The sequence below is a fragment of the Callorhinchus milii genome, unplaced genomic scaffold (genome assembly GCF_018977255.1).
Source record: "Callorhinchus milii isolate IMCB2004 unplaced genomic scaffold, IMCB_Cmil_1.0 Scaffold1, whole genome shotgun sequence".
In the NCBI taxonomy this organism is placed as follows: domain Eukaryota; kingdom Metazoa; phylum Chordata; class Chondrichthyes; order Chimaeriformes; family Callorhinchidae; genus Callorhinchus; species Callorhinchus milii.
This window is the reverse complement of record NW_024704742.1, coordinates 55,083,569-55,103,157: the sequence shown is the minus strand read 5'-3', so window position 1 is coordinate 55,103,157 and position 19,589 is coordinate 55,083,569. Positions and strand designations below refer to the sequence as shown.

The 19,589-nt window shown below is 40.7% G+C and overlaps 1 protein-coding gene across 9 annotated transcripts in view; it reads left to right on the top strand.

Moving 5' to 3' along the window:
- mtus1b (microtubule associated tumor suppressor 1b) overlaps nt 1-4,064 on the top strand; it is a 97,855-nt gene extending 93,791 nt beyond the window's left edge. For all 9 annotated transcript variants that reach the window (XM_042342213.1, XM_042342235.1, XM_042342222.1 and 6 more), the window contains exon 15: nt 134-4,064. In XM_042342213.1, the coding sequence (XP_042198147.1) occupies nt 134-353 (220 nt within the window). In that variant the 3' untranslated portion in view covers nt 354-4,064. The remainder of the gene's footprint in view (nt 1-133) is intronic.
- Nucleotides 4,065-19,589: the final 15,525 nt, after the last annotated feature.

Here is a 19,589-nt window from a genome sequence, read left to right as displayed (position 1 = left end):
TGCTAGTGGCTGCAGAGTAAATTTTAGGTTTATGCATTTTTAGAAAAATGCAGACCTGAAACTTTTCTCTCTGAAACAGTAGATTGGGAGTTGGCTTTCAAATATCAAAAATGCACTTTTTCTTTATTTCCAGGCAACTCTCCACCGAACAGGCTGTGTTACAACAGTCATTGCACAAGGAATCCAAAGTGAACAAGCGTTTATCTATGGAAAATGAAGAACTTCTATGGAAACTACATAACGGAGATGTTCTAAGCCCTAAAAAAACATCTCCAAACTCCCCGACTATTTCCTTTCAACCTTCAAGGAATTCAGTCTCTCCATCTTCCAGTCATGCAACATCACCAAGGTGACACATTTCAAGCAACATGTGCCGTTCAGAATTATTGCCTGTTACCCCATCTGCTGATTTTTATGCCAATGGCCATTATGACAACTAAGGGCTCGAGGCTGTTAGCCCTGACAAATACAATCCTGTTTGTGGCTTAAAAATATGGAAAAGGCATCTCCTTCCTAAGTGTATGATAGACTGTATATAGAAAATATGTTGCACAAGAGCACTTAATTTACACAGCAAGAATTTTCTTGTGTTTGCCTCTTTTGCCTATTTAAAAAAAAACACTCAGGACATGTAGATATTTAATAGTTTAACTACGTTTCCTCAGTCACTTGTGGAATGGGATTGTTTTTAGAAAATTGGGCGTAAGTGCTGAGGAATGCCTTTATTGTTCACTGACAGGATGTTGATTTCTGAAATTGAAGATTTTTCTTTCCACAGTAGAATAAGTAAATCTGCATGTTGGCAATCTAAAGTTGCACTAAACATGACATAGAGGAATTTTAAACTGCTGAAGTAACAGTTGCCTGGTCAAGGTAACAATTGCCTGGCCTTTGAACGGTGTAAAATAAGCTGCTTTGTGCAGCCTGTGATCCTGATCTGTTAAATTTATGCAAATACCATATGTACAGATTTATAACGTAATAAATACAGTAGTCAGATCTGGTGCAATGGGTGACTATTTTAGAGTACATCAAAATGCTGTAAGCACTTAAGCAATATGAATTAAGTTGAAATTTGACTGTTAATGCAAATAGTGCTTGAACCCTAATCAGTCTTGGGACTCCTTATGCTTATTTGTTTCGCTTTATTTTTATAAAAGTCTATGGTTTAATTAAAGGAATATCTTTTTTTAAAAAAAGACTCATACAAAGATTATCCTGAGAAACATTGCAGTGAAACTAAGGAGACTTCTGTGATTCATAATTTTTAATGTTATGACATTTAAGTTCCTCTGCAAATTGCTTTGCTATCTTCCTTTCCCTCTTTTGCCCAATATAGTTTTGTACCATTTCCTGGCTGAGATGGATGGTTGATAGTGAATGGAAACTGTCGAGCAGCATTTTATGTAACCCTTCTTGAGCCAACCACAAGAGCAGACTGTGGTGACTCATCCTCTTAATGATTTTCCCTCATCAGGATGTAGATCGGTGATCTCCATTGACATGTGCAGTCTTGTCTTTTTTTGCACCGCAGGGCCACATAGTTTAATTATCATCTTCATAGCCATTTTGAGCTCCATACAAGTCTCTGTGCAACCAAATATTTTGACTTAACACGTGTTTATACACATTAACAAGTGCATTAAATAGAACATTTCACTGCAATATTTTCCAAGATAATCTTAGTGAGAACTAAAAGTATAATTGTAAATTGAAAGGTGAATCAGCATTGAATTTCCAGTTTTGTGGTAATGTTTTCTCTCTTGAGTGATGTTTCATAGGTCAAATAAAAACAAAACTATGCTTTATCCATTATACATACATTAAATTCCATGTTAAAAATCAAAGCCAACAAATAACTTATAAAAGGGTTTTAAAAGCAGGGAATAGAGAACATTACCAGGCAATTCGGTTTACTTTGAATTTCACTTCATTTCTATGCAATTTAAGACTTAAGCCAATAAATATGATGGAAGTTCAGTTTTTAAAAATGTATCCTTCGAATGAAATAACATTCCCTTGTCTACTATAAGTAAATCATTTCAAGTAACTTGTATAATACTTGAACTCATTTATTTGGATTGCTATAGTGAGCACTTGTTTGTCGCGGGTCACAAATTGTGTCATTTTTTTATTTGAAGCATTTCGTAGATGCTAGTTTTTTCTTAACTTTGATTTGCACTTCTAAAATTACAAGATGCAAAATTGCAAGTGAAAATGTTCATTACATAACTAATGGGTAAATATAGACCATTACATAAAAAATCAATAGTTAGTTAATGCCTTGAGTTACTCTTAAGATTGCTAATATTTGATATCCAGAGCAACTGCAGTGGACTGATTTGTATAAACCAACATTGACTCATCAGACATCTATTTAAAACTTAGTTGTATTTATTGGAAATGTTGGAACTCAAATTAATTGTTGGATGCGCTTGACAGTATAATCAAATATTGCTAACAAAACGTTTCTTCTCAGGTTTGCAAATAGATAAATTAATTTGAGACCTGATTGAAAAATTTACCCCATAAGACAGACTACCTGTACCATTTTAGATATTTGTTGCATCTCCATTTCAATAATTTAACATAGCTAAAAGGTATTACTTCTAACTTCTCATGTTGATACCCAAGATTCACAATCATTTTTTCTAGATGAAATTAGTTTCTGGTTACATTTTTGGATCATTTCGATTTTTATCGTACTGAATGCAGCATATGTTTTGGTTTCACAATGGTTTGATTAAACATATGCTTTCTGTGCATATTTAGGTAAATATAGAAGGAAAGTTATTGAAATGAATTACAATACAACAAAGCGCTCTCATTAAACTTATATTTTAATTGTACTTCCCCCCCTTAGTAATTACATTTTAAACTTTGTGCATTGTAAATGTATTTGTCAGTTTACCAGTTTAATAAAATCACTGCTGTATTCATTGAATTCAAATATTTATTTTCTCTCTGTGCTTTCTGAAGTGTAAAATCCATGTTTCCATCACGTGTGCTGTATCTGTGTGAATTCCTTCAGTCAGGGTAACTTAAGCAAACAAAAATCAGAAGGCTGCCTACTTGGTGGAGTTCCGATGCTGAAGTTGCACTGCTGTTTTTATCATATTGTGTGGACAAAAAGTAGGTTTAGTGTTCAAAATAATTGTCTCCGACTCTTAAAGCCAGACATATTGTTTGAAGAGCAGTGTTCTTGAAGAGCTGTGAAAGGAGTTTGTGTGTGGAACCTTTCAATACTGGAATAGTCTACCTGTCAAAACTTTATATTCTGGGAGCACAGATTACAGTTGCACCAGAACTTTCTGGCATTTAACAAATTTTCACTGACTGAGTATTTCGAAAATGTGGAATTGGCTGATTAAATGTACTCCCCTCTCACCCAAAAAATGCATCAAGTACACTGGGTTTACAAATGAGGCAGGTTCCCTTTTTAGACGATAAGCTCTCATTTTGGGGACATTAATTCTAAATTATGTATATAGGTTTATTCTGGAAATTGACATCATCGGATATTAATTTGGGCTTCAATAAGATGGTAATAAGATGTGAATGCAAAGAGGCTGTGCTGTCTGGAAAAGCTTTTCTACCAAGGCAACAATCAGTGTTGCAGATGTTTGCTCTCCTAATTTCTGGGTTCCAGCCTCAGGCTATTCACACTTGTACCAATCTGTGTGGTCAATGGGATGCCAGCGGTTGAAGTTGGGTTACATGTCTTAATACATTCCCCCTTTTAAATTAAGTTAAATGAATGCAAAGCCCCTTTGGTGCTATATCTGAAATGCAGCTGATGAAAGCAATGATTAAACGGCTTGAAATGGCACCACAAGCTTTAGCTGCCAATAGGAATGGGTAGTGTGGAATCTGAAATGGATTATAACCATTCAATCTAGCTGGCAGAATATTAACTACCTTGAATAGTAATGTGCAGTAGATCTCCATACCACATCAAATACTGGTTGTATAAAAGACTGCAATGTTGAAGAAACTCATGTTACCATAATAATTATTTTCTTTGTCACTTGATTTTTTGTCAAATAAAGTTTTGTTCGTGTTAACACTTGGATTTGCAGCCTCATTTTCTGATCTCACACACACCCCACAGTGCTTGAGACTATTTCCAAATGAATACTACTCAACTCTGATCTTTCTCTGTAGTAAATTTACCACTAATAACATTTACCATATTAGTCACACACTCCTTGGCTGTTTGTGGGACATTGTTGTACTAAATTGGCTGCTGCATTTGGAAATGTACTCTGTCATGTCTATATCCTTTTCAGCTCTTTGAGACGTCTCTACAGCATAAGGCATGGGAAACTATTTCATGGGTGAAAATGGTCAAAACCACTTTAGTGTTAAAGCGATAAGGCACTATATCAAATGCAAGGATTTTTATTGTCTGTTAAACTTGACATGTACTGAAGCATTGTTAGAGGGAGACCTGCAAGTAGAACTCAATTCCACTTGAAGATTAGTAAAAATGCACATACCGCACTGAAATATAGAAGAGGTAAACTGAGATTTAATCTGGAATACATTAGAATATACAGCACAGAAACAGGCCAACTGGTCTATGACAGTTTTTATGCTCCATATGAGCTTCCTCCTGTTCTTCAACTAAACCTTCAAGCATAACCTTCTATTCCTTTCTCCCTCATGTACCTATGTAGCTTTCCCTTAAACTGATGGTTTTGACTTTGCAGATTTCCTTCAGTTTGCTTGCCCTTTCTCCATCACTTTGCTTTTTTGCATGTGTTATCCCTGTGTATTGGTACTCCTATATATTGGAACTTTGCAATCCTCCAGTTTGAATCCTTAGCCACAGAGACTTAGTTTCTCCCAGATGCATATTTTCAGTAATCTGATGGCATATACTACCTGGATTTTGGACTGGACACCTATGGGTATATCCTGTGGAACAGGAGCTATTAATGGAGGTAAGGTGAAGTTGTACTGCCTAATCTAAGGCATCTGTCTAACTGAATGGGCACTTTGCATTCTTAGCTCCCCCAGTCCCCAGACTCTCATAATTTCAACCTCCCTTTTAATAGATGGTTCCTTTTTCTTTTCTGCTGTAATTCAAGACGAGTGTTGAACTTCATTTCCTGCACCATTTGCCGAGGAAATAAGTATGTTTCAAAGCAATGGATTGTACCATACACAGTTGTGTATGTGATCGATGGTAGAGTGCATGGCAAGAGATTGTTTTGCAGCCAATGATTGGAAGTTTAAAAAAAAATGTGTAGCAACTTGCTTGACCAAATACCAACAACTATCTCTGCATGTTGTACACAGTGTTACTTTCTATTTCTGCCACAAAGGACAGTGTGCATATACAAATGTGTGTCGCATCACTCTGGCTATCACAAGTAGGGTGCATTCCTCCAGTGAGAGAGTACAGAATCCATTCCAGACACTGAAATTTCTATGCTGAGGTGGAATACATGTGGGGAGCCATGTCTGGTTTGGATATTGTAAGCATGGTGATGGGTTTCTGCACATGTCCAATACCTGCTTGATCCTCCTGAAAAAATATTAGGAGTGGGTTTCAGTAGCTGAAGTAATTTGTACATCATCCACTTACAATGTTCCTCTTATAGCTGCTTAGAATTGCAACAGTTAGATATGAATTCACCTTTCTTAATCATTTCATGGTTGTGGAACATGGGATGGTGTTAGGGGTGGGGGTTGAAAGCTGTGAGCGCTAGTCAAAAGTATGGGACTATCAAATTGCCACTTTTAAGACTAACGAATAAATGAAGGGGCCAGACCAATCCTAATTTGTGTTTAGCGATTCATCCATTACAGCCAAATCAAGTTATGGCAGCTGATGCCAAAGGATATAAATCTCCTACTAATTGGATGAGGTTAAATGTACTAATGTTCTTGAATAATGCTTAATAATTCAATCTGATTAAGATTCACTTTTACTGCCCAATGGACAACCTACATTATAAAATGAGATCTTATTGTGAATGTTTAAGTCTCATTTAATCTTGCCCCAGGTCTTTATCACTCAACCTCACAAAAATGATATGGTTTTAGCTGGTTAGTCCATCTTAAAACTTACGACTTCAACCATGTCTATGGTTAACTCCCCTTCTCCTCCCTCCTCTGCTTGATGTTCACCTCCTGTTATTGTAAAGTGCTCTGACCTTATCCTACATGAAGGGTACTACATAAACACAAGTTGTTTATTCTTTTCATGATTTATTGATCGTAGTCAATGTCAGTTATTTTTTCAGCTTCATACATTGTGACGAAAGAATACAGGAGTGAAGGACCCATTATGCGCCACTGAGTCACAAAACTGTGCCAGCAAGTCCTCAAGGAGATTTGTCCCTCGAGGGCAGATTTGATGATGAGCCTTTTGATCTTGCCTATACTTATCTCTGAGAACACCCAATCACAATAAGCCGACTACAGCAGGGAATATGTTAAAGTTCTTCCAGCAATTGCCTCAATTTCATAGAATTTGTGTGTGTGTGTGTGTGTATCATTCCAATTTTTTTAATAAAGAGATTTCCCTCTATAGATGAAAGTGGGCCCATTTCCCACATTTAACTGCCTGCCGTGATGTACATTAGACACTGCGTTTAATATGTCTCATAACCTGCTATATCCCCTTGCTTATTAATAGTTGGCTTTGAAAAGGATGCATTTTGCAGTTTAATGTCATCTATAAATCATTTTGCTATTTCCCGAAGGAGCTGCAAGTACGGGAATACATATGCTGCTGTTTTGTGTTTTCTTCATCTGTGGTTAGGGAGAACACATTTTATTCACAGTGTAAAACTAGATATTGTAATCTGATTATGGTAAATTATTTTTTGTTACCTCCCCCACGTAATTCTAGGGATTCTCATCAAGATCATTTTGGTTTTCATGCACAGAGGTGCTACATTCTTTGGGAAATGAATGAAGATTTTCTCTTGCAGATGTCTTCAGCCTCCAGCTGTTATCAGGAACAATTCTAAGGCACTGGAACCAGGAGATGTGTTCATTTCAAGGATTGGAATATCTAAAGTCGTGAGTTCCCACATTGATGCACGAATACCACTTTGAAAAAAATTCTGTAATGTTTGTGACATTGAGGAACAATTTTACACAAATTCCTTCCATGTACAAAAGATTTGCTGGTGGAGCTCTGTCTATTGTCCTGCCAGCATCATTAGAGCAATAAAAACATAAAAGTAACTAAGATATTATTAAATTTGTGGCATAACATTTTATCAAAAATGCATGGTTGATTTAATATAATAATCTTAGGGGCGGATTTAAACTAGTGTCGAGAGGGGATGAGTATCCAAGGATAAAATGGATTGAAGATTAGAGGAAAAAGACAAGTGGGAAGTGTAGAGCAGGTACAAGCGGACAATTTCCTCAAATGTATGTACCTAAATGCACGTAGCTTAGGGAATAAGGTTGATGAGCTGCAGGTTCAACTGGCCGTAGGGGGTTACGATGTGGTGGCAGTAACCGAGACATGGCTCAAGCCAGGACAGGAATGGGAGTTAAATATTCCAGGATATAATGTGTTCAGGAAGGATAGAGAAGGAAGAAAAGGAGGAGGGGTGGCAATATTGGTTAAGGATACAATTATAGCTGTAGAAAGGAACGAGGCTCTGGAGGGCCCTACAATAGAATCCATCTGGTTAGAGATAAGCAATAAGAAAGGAGTGGTTACACTGATAGGGGTTTACTATAGACCACCAGACAGCGGGAAGGAGATAGAGGAGCAGATCTGCAACCAGATCGCGGATAGATGTAAGGCGAACAGAGTTGTGTTAATGGGGGATTTCAATTATCCCAATATAGACTGGCAAAATAGCAGCGCTAAGGGCAAGGCAGGAGAAAGATTCATAGACTGTGTACAGGAAAATTTTCTTGAGCAGTATGTCTCCAGTCCTACGAGGAAGGAAGCATTGCTGGATCTAGTTCTGGGGAATGAAATAAGTCAGGTTGAACAGGTTTCGGTAGGGGAGCATCAAGGTAACAATGACCATAATATTATTAGATTTAGATTACTCATGAACAGGGACAAAGTACAGTCAAGGGTGAAAATGCTTGACTGGAAAAGGGCTAATTTTGATGGGCTAAAAAGGGACCTAGAGTTGGTGGACTGGCAAGTAAGACTAGCAGGTAAAACAACTCATGAGCAATGGGAGATCTTCAAAGATATGATAGCTCAAGGTCTAAATAGATATATTCCCACAAAAGGGAAATGTGCAACAACCAAGCCAGCCTGGATGACCAGGGATATTCTGTCCAGGATGAAAAAGAAGAAGACGGCGTATGACGATTGGAAGACGCAAGATACTGAGGATAGCAAAGCGCATTATAGAGAATGCAGGAGTGATAAGACAGGCAAAAAGATCGCATGAGAAGAGGTTAGCGGGTAACATAAAGGGGAATCCTAAAATATTTTACAAGCACATAAAGGAAAAAAGGTTAGTTAAAGGTAGGGTGGGGCCAATCAAAGACAATGACGGCAATCTTGTTGTGGAGGCAGAGGGCATGGCTGATGTACTGAACGAGTACTTTGCATCTGTCTTCACAACGGAAATGGATGCCCCAAATGCCGCAGTATTGGATGAGAGGGTAGAGGAAATAGATCAGATTACTATAGACAGAGAGGAAGTTCTGAAAAGATTGACTGGGCTCAAAATTGATAAGTCACCAGGACCAGATGGGTTTCACCCAAGGTTGCTGTGGGAGATACGGGTTCAAATAGCGGAGGCTTTGGCCATTATATTTCAATCTTCATTGGACACAGGAGTGGTGCCAAGAGACTGGAGAGTGGCTAATGTTACCCCCTCTACAAAAAGGGGCAGAAAGACAAACCCGGAAATTACAGGCCAGTCAGCCTAACTTCGGTAATAGGAAAACTACTGGAGACCATAATCCGGGACAGAATAAATCTCTACTTAGAGGAACATGAGGTAATTAGAGACAGCCAACATGGATTTGTTAAAGGCAAATCTTGCCTAACAAATCTAATAGAANTTTTTGAAGAGGTGACTGCGAGGGTTGATGAGGGAAATGCGGTGGACATTATTTACATGGATTTCAAAAAGGCTTTTGACACAGTACCGCATAAGAGATTAATACAAAAATTAGAGGCCCACGGTATTAAGGGGACAGTGGCAGTTTGGATTAAGAACTGGCTGAGTGACAGAAAGCAGAGGGTGGTGGTTAATGGATGTTTCTCGAAATGGAAGGAGGTGTGCAGTAGTGTCCCCCAGGGATCGGTATTGGGACCACTGCTCTTTCTAATATATATTAATGATCTGGACTTGGGCATAGAGAGCACTATTTCCAAGTTTGCAGATGATACAAAGTTAGGTAGGGTAGTAAATAGTGAGGAGGACTGTAACCAACTGCAAGCAGACATACACAGAATGGTGGAATGGGCTGACATGTGGCAGATGGATTTCAATGTGGATAAGTGTGAGGTGATACACTTAGGTAGGAAGAATGATAGGAGGCAATATAGACTTGGTAGCTCAATCTTAAGGGGGGGTGAACGTACAGAGAGATCTGGGTGTTCAAGTAAGCAAATCATTAAAGGTAGCGGGGCAGGTAGGTAAGGCAGTAAAAAAGGCATTTGGTGTACTGAACTTTATCAGTAGGGGCATAGAGTATAAAAGTAGGGAGGTTATGGTTAATCTATACAAAACACTCGTTAGGCCTCAGCTGGAGTACTGCGTCCAGTTAATAATAATAATAATAATAATCCTTGCATTTGATATAACGCTTTTCACGTCGGGAGGACGTCCCGAAGCGCTTCACAGAACACACTGTAAAGTGAATTGACTGTATATTTGTGGGCGAACTTGGCAGCCAATTGTGCACAGCAATGTCCCACAAACAGTCGTGGATTGAGTGACCAAATTTTTATGGTGTTTTTTTCTTGAGGGATTATTATCAGGAGTGTGGAGCAAGGAAACTTGCCCAAGGTTTTGCCCTGCTGGTAATCGAACCCAGGTCTCTCGCTTGCGAGGCGAGTGCTCTAACCACTGAGCTACAGGACTCCAGTATATGTATGCTGGTAGGTATGAAGATGCTTGAGCCACAGCTGGCGGTGAACCGTGAGGCCGGTTTTGTGCCATCTGCACTTGAACAACCGGGTTTGGGATTTGAATATTATTGAATATCAAAATATCATTGCTAAATATTAACAGCAAATTAATTCACTTTCAAAATTCCTTCCCTTTACACCTTAAAATTGATGTTTTTGAAGAATAAATGGTTTGAGCTCTTCACAGTTGAAGTGCCAATTTAACAGACCACAGGGTCTTGGACCTCCTCTGAAATAGAGGTTTGTATGTAATTTATATAGAGAAGTGTTGATATTTGGAGTGCTTTAATGGAGAAAGAACAAACATTTTTTTCAGCTGGCAAGCATCACTTACAGCAATGATTTTATTGGTTTGTATCCATTAATTTGTAGACTAAGGTCAACCCACTTCCTTCCACCCATTATATTCTAAGTAGTGCCTGTCACCCTGCAGAAATGATCTGGAGTGTTTTGTGATGGGACTAGCTTTTTCTGTGTGAGGTAATACGGTTTGCTCTGTTTCTGTTATTACAAAAATTGAAAAATCACAGTGCTGTGGTGTTGAACAGAGCAGTTAGCATTCTCTTAGACTAGCGAATACTAAATGCACGTTACTGTTTTGGAATGTTAATAAATGAGTACTCAGATGTGGCTTTTGACACAAATAATACATTTTTGCATTTAGTTTAGCAGTTTTCATGTTGGGAGGATGTCCCAAAGTATTTCATAGGATATACACTGTAAATTTGCGGCAAATCGGCAATCTAGTTGCACACAGCAATGTCCTATAATCAGCCTTTTTTATTTTGTGGGATTGTTGGCCTGTACACCATTTTCTTTTCAAACAGTGGCATAGGATATTTACCATCCACCTGAAAAAGTAAACGGGAACTCGATTTAATGTCTCATTCCAAAGAATGGCACCCCCGACAATGCAACAACCCCCCCCAGCACTACATTGGAGTGTCGACTTACATTATAGGATTTCCAAGTCCCACCGTCAGGACTTGGAATCACATAATCTAAGACAGCATGTCTTAAATGCAGCCACCATTTCCTCATGTAACCCCCCCATGTGATTTTCTGTGAGTACAGATGGCTTGCCATTGCGTCCTCACAAACATTGATCATGATGTCAGTGCCTTTTTGCCTGACCCACTCCTTCACTTTGTTGTCACTTTCGCACCTCTGACATCTTTTATTTGTCCAGTTTCAATCCACCAACAACCAAATTACATTTATGTAGCACCTTTCATGTTGGGAGGACATCCCAAAGAAATGGACAGTCGAGAAAATCTTTGGAGGTTAGTATCAGGAGGGGTGGAGTGCAGAGAGGCTAAAATCCAGGCACTGGAGGTCTGATTGATAGCAACGTGGCACAGGGCGATTTTCCCCCAACCTCCCCATCAACCTGATATAGTTTAGAATATATAGCACCCGGCATGTAGGGTAGTATCTTGGAGTGGTGGAGCCTGACGCCGAGCTGGAGGGAGGAAGGAGGTGACCATAAGCACAGTCGAAGAGGATGGTATTCAGGTGTGATCTGAAAAAGGAAAAGAAAGGGGCAAGGCGGAAGGCTTGACTGAGAGCGTTCCAAAGTTTCAGGGCATGGTGCTGAAAGCACGGTCGTCGATGGTGGAGTGGAGGGGACGAGGAACGAGCAGGAGGCTGCAGGGAGCGAGTGTTATAGTGGGGATTTAAGACAGTTCGTAGACAAGCAAATGGGAAGGTTAGGAGAGGCTATATGAGAAATGCACACTTAAGATTGTAATATTATACTTTAATTGTGGGTACATCCTAATCTGAAGAAACCAATTCTCTTTTTAGGTCTACTCTATGATCTTAAGGTTCATCTCCTTCAACACCTCAGTACCCCTTCCCCAATCCTCCACCATCACATACATCCATGGAAAAAAATTTCCTCCCTCTCCCTCTCCACTGCCCTGGAATCATCCAAACTCCTACACCTCTGGCCCTCACTGACTGACCTCCCCTCCTCACGCTCTTCTCTCCACAACTCCCTCTCCTCCATTCTGGACTCCCTTGCTCACCTCCTGAACTGCCTCATACTCCCGTAAATCCCCATGGTACACCAGCCATCTCCATTATCTTAAGGCAAAAGTGCGAGCTGCTGAACGCGCCTGGACCAAATCCAAACAAATGGTCCATCGGCAGATTTGATTTCACCACATCAGACCCATCACTGCCCTCTTGCCTATGCCAAATCCTTCTTCTACTCTAAGGTTATTTTGGAGGCAAAGGACAACCCCAGACTTTTCTTTTCCACCACAAACCGCCTCTTCCGTCCACCTTCCCATGCCTCGCCCATCCTCTCCTCAAACTCCAACTGTAAGGAGATGCTGGACTTCCTCAAATTTAAAATCGAGGGGATACATTCAGCCACCTCAGCCCCATCAACAGCAACCCGCACATCACCTCTCCATCATGACCCCACCCATCCCCCCCCTACACTCCTTCGACCCTATCTTTCCCTCCTCCCTCACCACGACTGTCCGCAAACTCAAACCCACCACCTGCTCCCTTGATCCCATCCCCACCTCTCTCCTCATCTCCCAATTCCACCTTCTGGCCTCTCTCCTGTCCAACATCATCAACCTCTCCTTGTCCACCGGTTCGGTTTCCAACCCCCTAAAAATAGCCGTCATCACCCCCATCTTGAAAAAACCTTCCCTGGACAATTCCTCATCTCCAGCTACCACCCCATCTCTAACCTCCCATTCCTCTCCAAGGTCCTGGAATGAGTCGTCGCGTCCCAGCTCCGCTCCTTTCTTTCTCGCCATTTCCTCTTTGCAGCCCTCCAATCCAGCTTCCATGCTGCCCACAGCATGGAAACAGCCCTGGTCAAAGTCACTAATGACATTCTGACCATCTGTGATCAGGGCTCCCACTGCATCCTTGTCCCTGCCGACCTCTCTGCTGCCTTCAAGACTGTCGACCACTCCATCCTCATACACCACCTCTCTGCTTTATTCAATCTTCATGGACCTGCCCTTGCCTGGTTCGATTCCTATCTCTCTCTCCATCTCCACTTCGTTGCCTCTAACGGTTTCTCCTCCAGCCCCAGCACTGTCACATCTGGCGCCCCCCAGGGCTCTGTCCTTGGCCCTCTCCCCTTTAATATCTACATGCTCCCCCTTGGTGACATCATCCGCACACTTGGGGTCAACTTCCATATGTATACGGATGACACCCAACTCTATCTTTCTGCCTCCACCCTCAACCCCAGGACCGCTGCTGTCCTGACAGACTGTCTGTCGGACATCAAGTCCTGGATGAGGGCAAATTTCCTACAGTTGAATGTGAACAAGACTGAGGCCCTCCTGATTGGCTCACGCCAGTGCCTCAGCACCTCAGGCTCTGGCAACATCAACCTCCATGGTTGCTCACTACAACTCACCAGCCAGTCAGGAACTTAAGTGTCTTGTTTGACCCTCAACTGTCCTTTCTTCCCCACATCCAAGCCATGACCCGCTCTGCCTTGCCTCACCTCCATAACATCACCCGACTCCGCCATTACCTCACCCCTCAGGCCACTGAAACTCTTGTTCATTCCTTCATAACCTCCAGGCTCGACTATGCAAACATCCTGCTTGTCGGCCTTCCCAACTCCTCCCTCCACAGGCTGCAGATAATCCAGAACTCTGCAGCCCGTATCCTCTCCTGCACCAAAGTCCGTGACCCCATCTCCCCCATTCTCACCCGACTCCATTGGCTCCCTGTCCTTCAGAGGATCCAGTTCAAGATACTGGTTCTCACCTACAAAGCCCTCAATGGTCTCGCCTCACCCTACCTCTGCGACCTCCTCACCCCCTACCAACCCGCCCGTTCCCTCCGCTCGGCCAGCTCCAGCCTGCTCCACGTCCCCCGACCCACCCGCCCCACCATTGGCGTGAGAGGTTTCAGTCACTCTGCCCTCAACCTCTGGAATTCCATCCCCCAGTCACTCCGCCTCGCCCCCTCCTTAGCCTCCTTCAAGTCCTGCCTCAAGACCCTCCTTTTCGTTCATGCCATCGGCCACCCGCCTTCCCCTCCCCTCTCTTCTCCCCTCTTGACCCCAGCTCGGTTCTGAAATGCTGTACACTTTCCAGCGCCTTGGGACGTCCTCCCGACGTGAAAGACGCTATACAAATGTAATTTTGTTGTTGTTGTTGTTGATAATTTGGTTCCATTCAGACAAACGCATGCACTTTTTGGGACGTGCCACTGGGTTATCAATTTGGAGCAGGAACCCTTGCTTGCACAGCTTGACTGAGATCAGTTAATTCATCAAAGGCCAGGGATTCAAAATAGATCCTCTTCAATTGCCTGGCTCCATATCAAATGGTACATTTACTCACTAAACTATTTGGTGTGTTTGTAATGATACTTCAATGTTAAATGTATTAAGTTAATCTGACTGTAAATGGTAGAGATATTAAACTGTGTTTGATATTTTCAACATTCAACGTTTTAATAAGTAACTACCAATCATCTATAATAGCTCAGTGGTAAATGCAACTGATATAGATAATATGTATTTGAGACAGACAGATAGGTCAGGAAGATCCAAATTTCAATCTCTAGTGTTTGGAACAAATTTCAAATTCCACAGTTTTGCTATTAAGTATGCTGGGTATAGAGTGTCAAATACAATGTGACGTCTTTGTTCTTATTGTAATGAGGACCATTATGAGCACTGACATAGATCTACTATTTATTATGATACCCGAGGCATTTTCTCTCTCTTGGTGTTTGGCAACATAGTTAGCAACCAGAGAAGGGCTCAAAAGCCAATGCTTTAACTTGTCATGGAGATAATTAAAATTGCTAAGCTTGGAACTCATTATCACTTTAAATATTACAGAAATTGAATGGCACAAAAACACTTTGGTGATGGGAATTGGTATGTGTCTCCAGCGGGTAGGTTAAGGAATGCAAGGATAGCTTTCTCCACTGAGACACTTACCTGTAAGGCAATGATATTGAAATGTATTCCTACGTTTTAATAATTGCACTGCCAGGTGGACACTATGCAAGAAATATTAACAGTTTCTACACAGACTTTTTACCAAAATATATATATTGTATATGTGGCAGCTGTTACAGCAAAGAATTCCACATAACCAGCCACCTTCTGTGTAATGAGATGTTTCAAGCCTCCCCTTTAATTCCTTTTATGATTATCATAAATTTGTGTCACCGACTTAGTAAAATAATGTAAAATACTGTATATTAAATGACTAAGAATAATTGGAGTACAACTCTCAAAGTGTGTAAAACATTATGATCGTTCATGTTCCTTTATTCTGACCTCATTGGTCTAGATGTGTAGTTTTATAGGTTTCATCTATGCTCCTATGTCCATACCATCTTATTTTACTAGCAAGAAACACATTTAGCTGAAAATACAAGTTATCAGAAATTCCTCCTTGTGACAGTAATTAGTCCATTGTGTGCATAATGATGAATTGCTTCAGAAGACTTACATTTAAGTCAAAACTTTTCACACACATTTCAAAGACAAAATAAATTGGATAGTTGACAAATGCATAACTCATTAGCAAAATACCTTGGGCAAAAACTGTGGTCTTCAATTGCTAAACATTTGATTATTCTCAGACTACGGCTATTTTTTGAGATCTCATGGCATCAGCCTGGGATAGTCTGTAACACTCTTGCCTCTGAGTGAGTAGATTACGGTATCAAGCTACATGTTGGGACTCTTCAGTTTACCCTCCAGTGACCCTCCAGTGCAGTGCTTGTGGAGCCCCGCAATGTTCGAGGTGGCTTCCTTCAGATGAGATGTTAAGCCAAAATCCCATCTGACAGTTCAGTTGGACTGTAAAGATCGTATTTCATAAACAGCAGAGATCAGAGAGTTTCTCACGATCTTCTGGTGACAATCCTCCAGATAAAATTGTGCAAGATGTCTGTCTGTCTCTCCCACCCCCCCCCCCCCACCCTCCTTTCTTGGATTGATGATAAAGGAGAGAAAAGTAACAAATCAAGTTTAGTTGCCAAATAGATCACAATGAGTGAGAAAGCGAGTTGATGTGCATGAGGTTTTATGTTTTTGAAAAACAAGGATAATATTGTGTTGTATTTCCCAATAAAGACCTGATATAATCAGTACATTTAAGCCAAACTAAACAATAAAAGACCAACAAGGAATCACACACGAGTGGGGATGGTGTACAGGGTTAAAGGAGAAATACTAGATTACAGAACACTAACAGCTAGTAGAGAACATATACTGTCAAGAGGAGACCTACAGCCCCACCTGAACCCCCTCCTATCAAAGATCCAAACTGATATTGAACAGAACCTAAATCTGAAGGCAAAATCTGCAAATGCTGGAAATCTAAAATAGAAACAGAAGTCGCTGGGAACACTCAGCAGTTCAGGCAGCATCAATGTAGGGAGGAAAATCAGTTAACATTTCAGGTCGATGACCTTTCGTCAGAACCTAAATCGGTGCATTTCAAACTCTCAATGGCTGCTCCTCTGCTCTGGTACATCCAATAATTGCTTCCTTCACCCTTCAAAAAGTAATCCCTCCAAAAATAATTTGGTAATTCGCTCACAAAATATACAGTCAATTGATTTTACAGTATATTTTGTAAAGCGATTTAAGATGTCTCAATGATGTGATACGGTGCTATATCAAATGCAAGGATTATTTGTGGAGTCCTGTAGCTCAGTAGTTAGAGCACTTCCCTTGCAAGGGAGACACCTGGATTCAATTCCAGGCAGGGCGAAACCTTGGGCAAGTTTCCTTACTCCACACGCCTAATAATCCCTCAACAAAAAACAATAATAAATTGGTCATTTTCAATCCACGATTGTCTGTGGGACACTTCTATGCGCAATTGGCTGCCGCGTTTCGCCCACAAATATACTGTCAATTTACTTTACAGCATATTCTGTGAAGCGCTTTGAGACATCGAGACGACCTGAAAAGCCCTATATTAAATGCAAAGATTATTATTATTATATTATTACCCTATACAGATGATAGATATGTACTTGATGTGCATGAAGGTGTCAGAGAGCGTACAGGCAAGAGGAGACCTACAGCCCCAACCCCCTCCTACCAAAAATACCAAGTTGATATTGAGCAGAACCTAAATCTAAAGGCAAAATCTGCGGATGCTGGAAATCTGAAATAAAAACTCGAGGTGAGACATGAGCTTCACAAAATAAAAATCGCCTACCTTCATTTCAAAAAGGCAGACGCTGGGGGCTGATAAACAAACAATCAAATGAGCGTAAGGCCTTTCTTCATCCAAATTGACCTTGTGAACCACTTACCTGGAGGGGTGTGCTGCCACCTAGTGGTAGCTTGCACCAACATTAAATAAGAAAAACCTCAATTTTTCCTGTATAGCGCCTTTCACATGCAAAAAAAATATTAATTATTAAGGGCTGACACTAAACTAACACTCATAAATTAGCGGGAGGACTTCCCAAAAGGCTTCATAGGATTTACTGTAAAGTACAATGACTGTGTTTTGTGAGCAAACATGGCAGCCAATTTGTGCACAGTAATGCCTCACAAACAGCTATGAAGTCAATAATCAATGTTATTTGAGGATTGTTCACGAGGACACTGGGAGAAACTCCCTTAAAGTGTACTATGGGATCTTTACTGCACATCTGAACAGACAGATGGAACCTTGTTTTAATATCTCATCTGAAGGACAGCACCTCGAACAATGCAGCAAATCCTTGGCTGGGAGACAGAAAGCAGAGAGTGGTAGTAAACGGTTGCTTTTCTGACTGGAGGGAGGTGTGTATTGGTGTCCCTCAGGTGTCGGTATTGGGACCACTGCTCTTTCTGATCTATATTAATGATCTGGATCTGGATATAGGGAACATAATTTCCAAATTTGCAGATGATACTAAGCTAGAAAAAGTAGTTAATGGTGAGGAGGATAGCACCAGACTCCAAGAGGACTTAGACAGATTGGTAAAATGGGCAGAAACGTGGCAGATGAGGTTTAATGTGGAGAAATGCAAAGTGCTGCATTTTGGTAGGAAGAACAAGGAGAGGCAGCATAAGCTGATGGTACAATCTTATAGGGGAATGAACAGAGAGCAAATCTCTGAAGGTGGCAGGACAGGTAGATAAAGCTGTTAAATAAGCATACGGGATAAAAGCATAAAACTAGGTTTTATAAATAGGGGCATAGAATTCAAAAGTCAGGAGGTTAAGTTGAATACTTATAAAATGCCGGTTAGGCCTCAGTTGGAGTACTGCGTTCAGTTCTGGGCACCGCACTTTAGGAAAGATGTTAGGGCATTGTAGAGGGTGCAAAGGAGGTTTACCAGGATGGTACCAGGAATGAAGAACCTTAGTTATGAGGAGAGGTTAGCGAAACTAGGATTATTCTCCCTAGAGCAGAGAAGATTAAGAGGGGATTTAATAGAGGTTTTCAAGATCATGAGAGGATTTGATAGGTTGAACTGGGAAAAACTGTTTCCACTGGCATGTGGGTCAGTAACCCGAGCACATCGATTTAAGATAGTTGTTAAAAGAAACAGAGGCGAGGTTAGGAAAATTCTTTAACCCAGCGAGTTGTTTGGATCTGGAATGCATTACCTGAAAGGGTAGTGGAAGCCGATTCAATAACAACTTTTAAGAGAGAAGTAGATGGGTATTTCAGGATTGCAGGGCTATGGAGAGAAAGTGGGCCAGTGGGATTTAGTTGAATTACTCTTTTTGGAGCTGGCACAGACATGATGGGCCGAATGGCCTCTTTCTGTGCTGTATGATTCTATGAGCCCCACCACTGCACTGGAATGTTAGCCCACGCTATATGTTTAGTTGGTACAAGATATATTTTTATTGTCATTATCATGTAACAGCAGTTTCCTCTAAACTGAGAGTGGTAAGTAAAACAGCTTATTTTAAATGGTCAGTATCGTCTGACTAAGTCTACCATCGGTTATCTTAATTTACTGCTGGTGATAAAATTCATTGTAAAACACTGGATTAATAGAACAGCATTAATTATGTGCTCGTTTAGTTTCTAAAGTAAAAATGTGAAGCCAACTGGGGACCTGTTTGTAGAAGCATCTCACATCAGGCGTAAAGAATCTGTGAAGTGAGTGTAAATTGACATAATGTACCCAATAGCATTTTTCCACTGAATTCAAATATACCAGGTCAGTACACCTCCCCTCCACAGACACACACATCTGTTAATGGAGAGAACCAAACTTGCTTTCTTTAATATTCTTCAAAAACTACATATTCTATTAATTTGCATTGCAAATGTCACTTTGAATGGCTTCAAATAAGAAATTTTGACTTAAAAGGAAGGTCAGTAATATCACAACAAGTTGCATTTATATAGCACCTTTCACACAGGGCAGCACCTGCTTAGAAATGGCATAGTTTCACACGAGAAAGGGAGGTATCTCTAGACATGATCAAAGAGGAAAGTCTTCCAGTCTGATCTGAAGATGGGCAAGGAGGGAGCAAGGCAAAGGATTGAGGCAGAGAATTCCAGAGGAT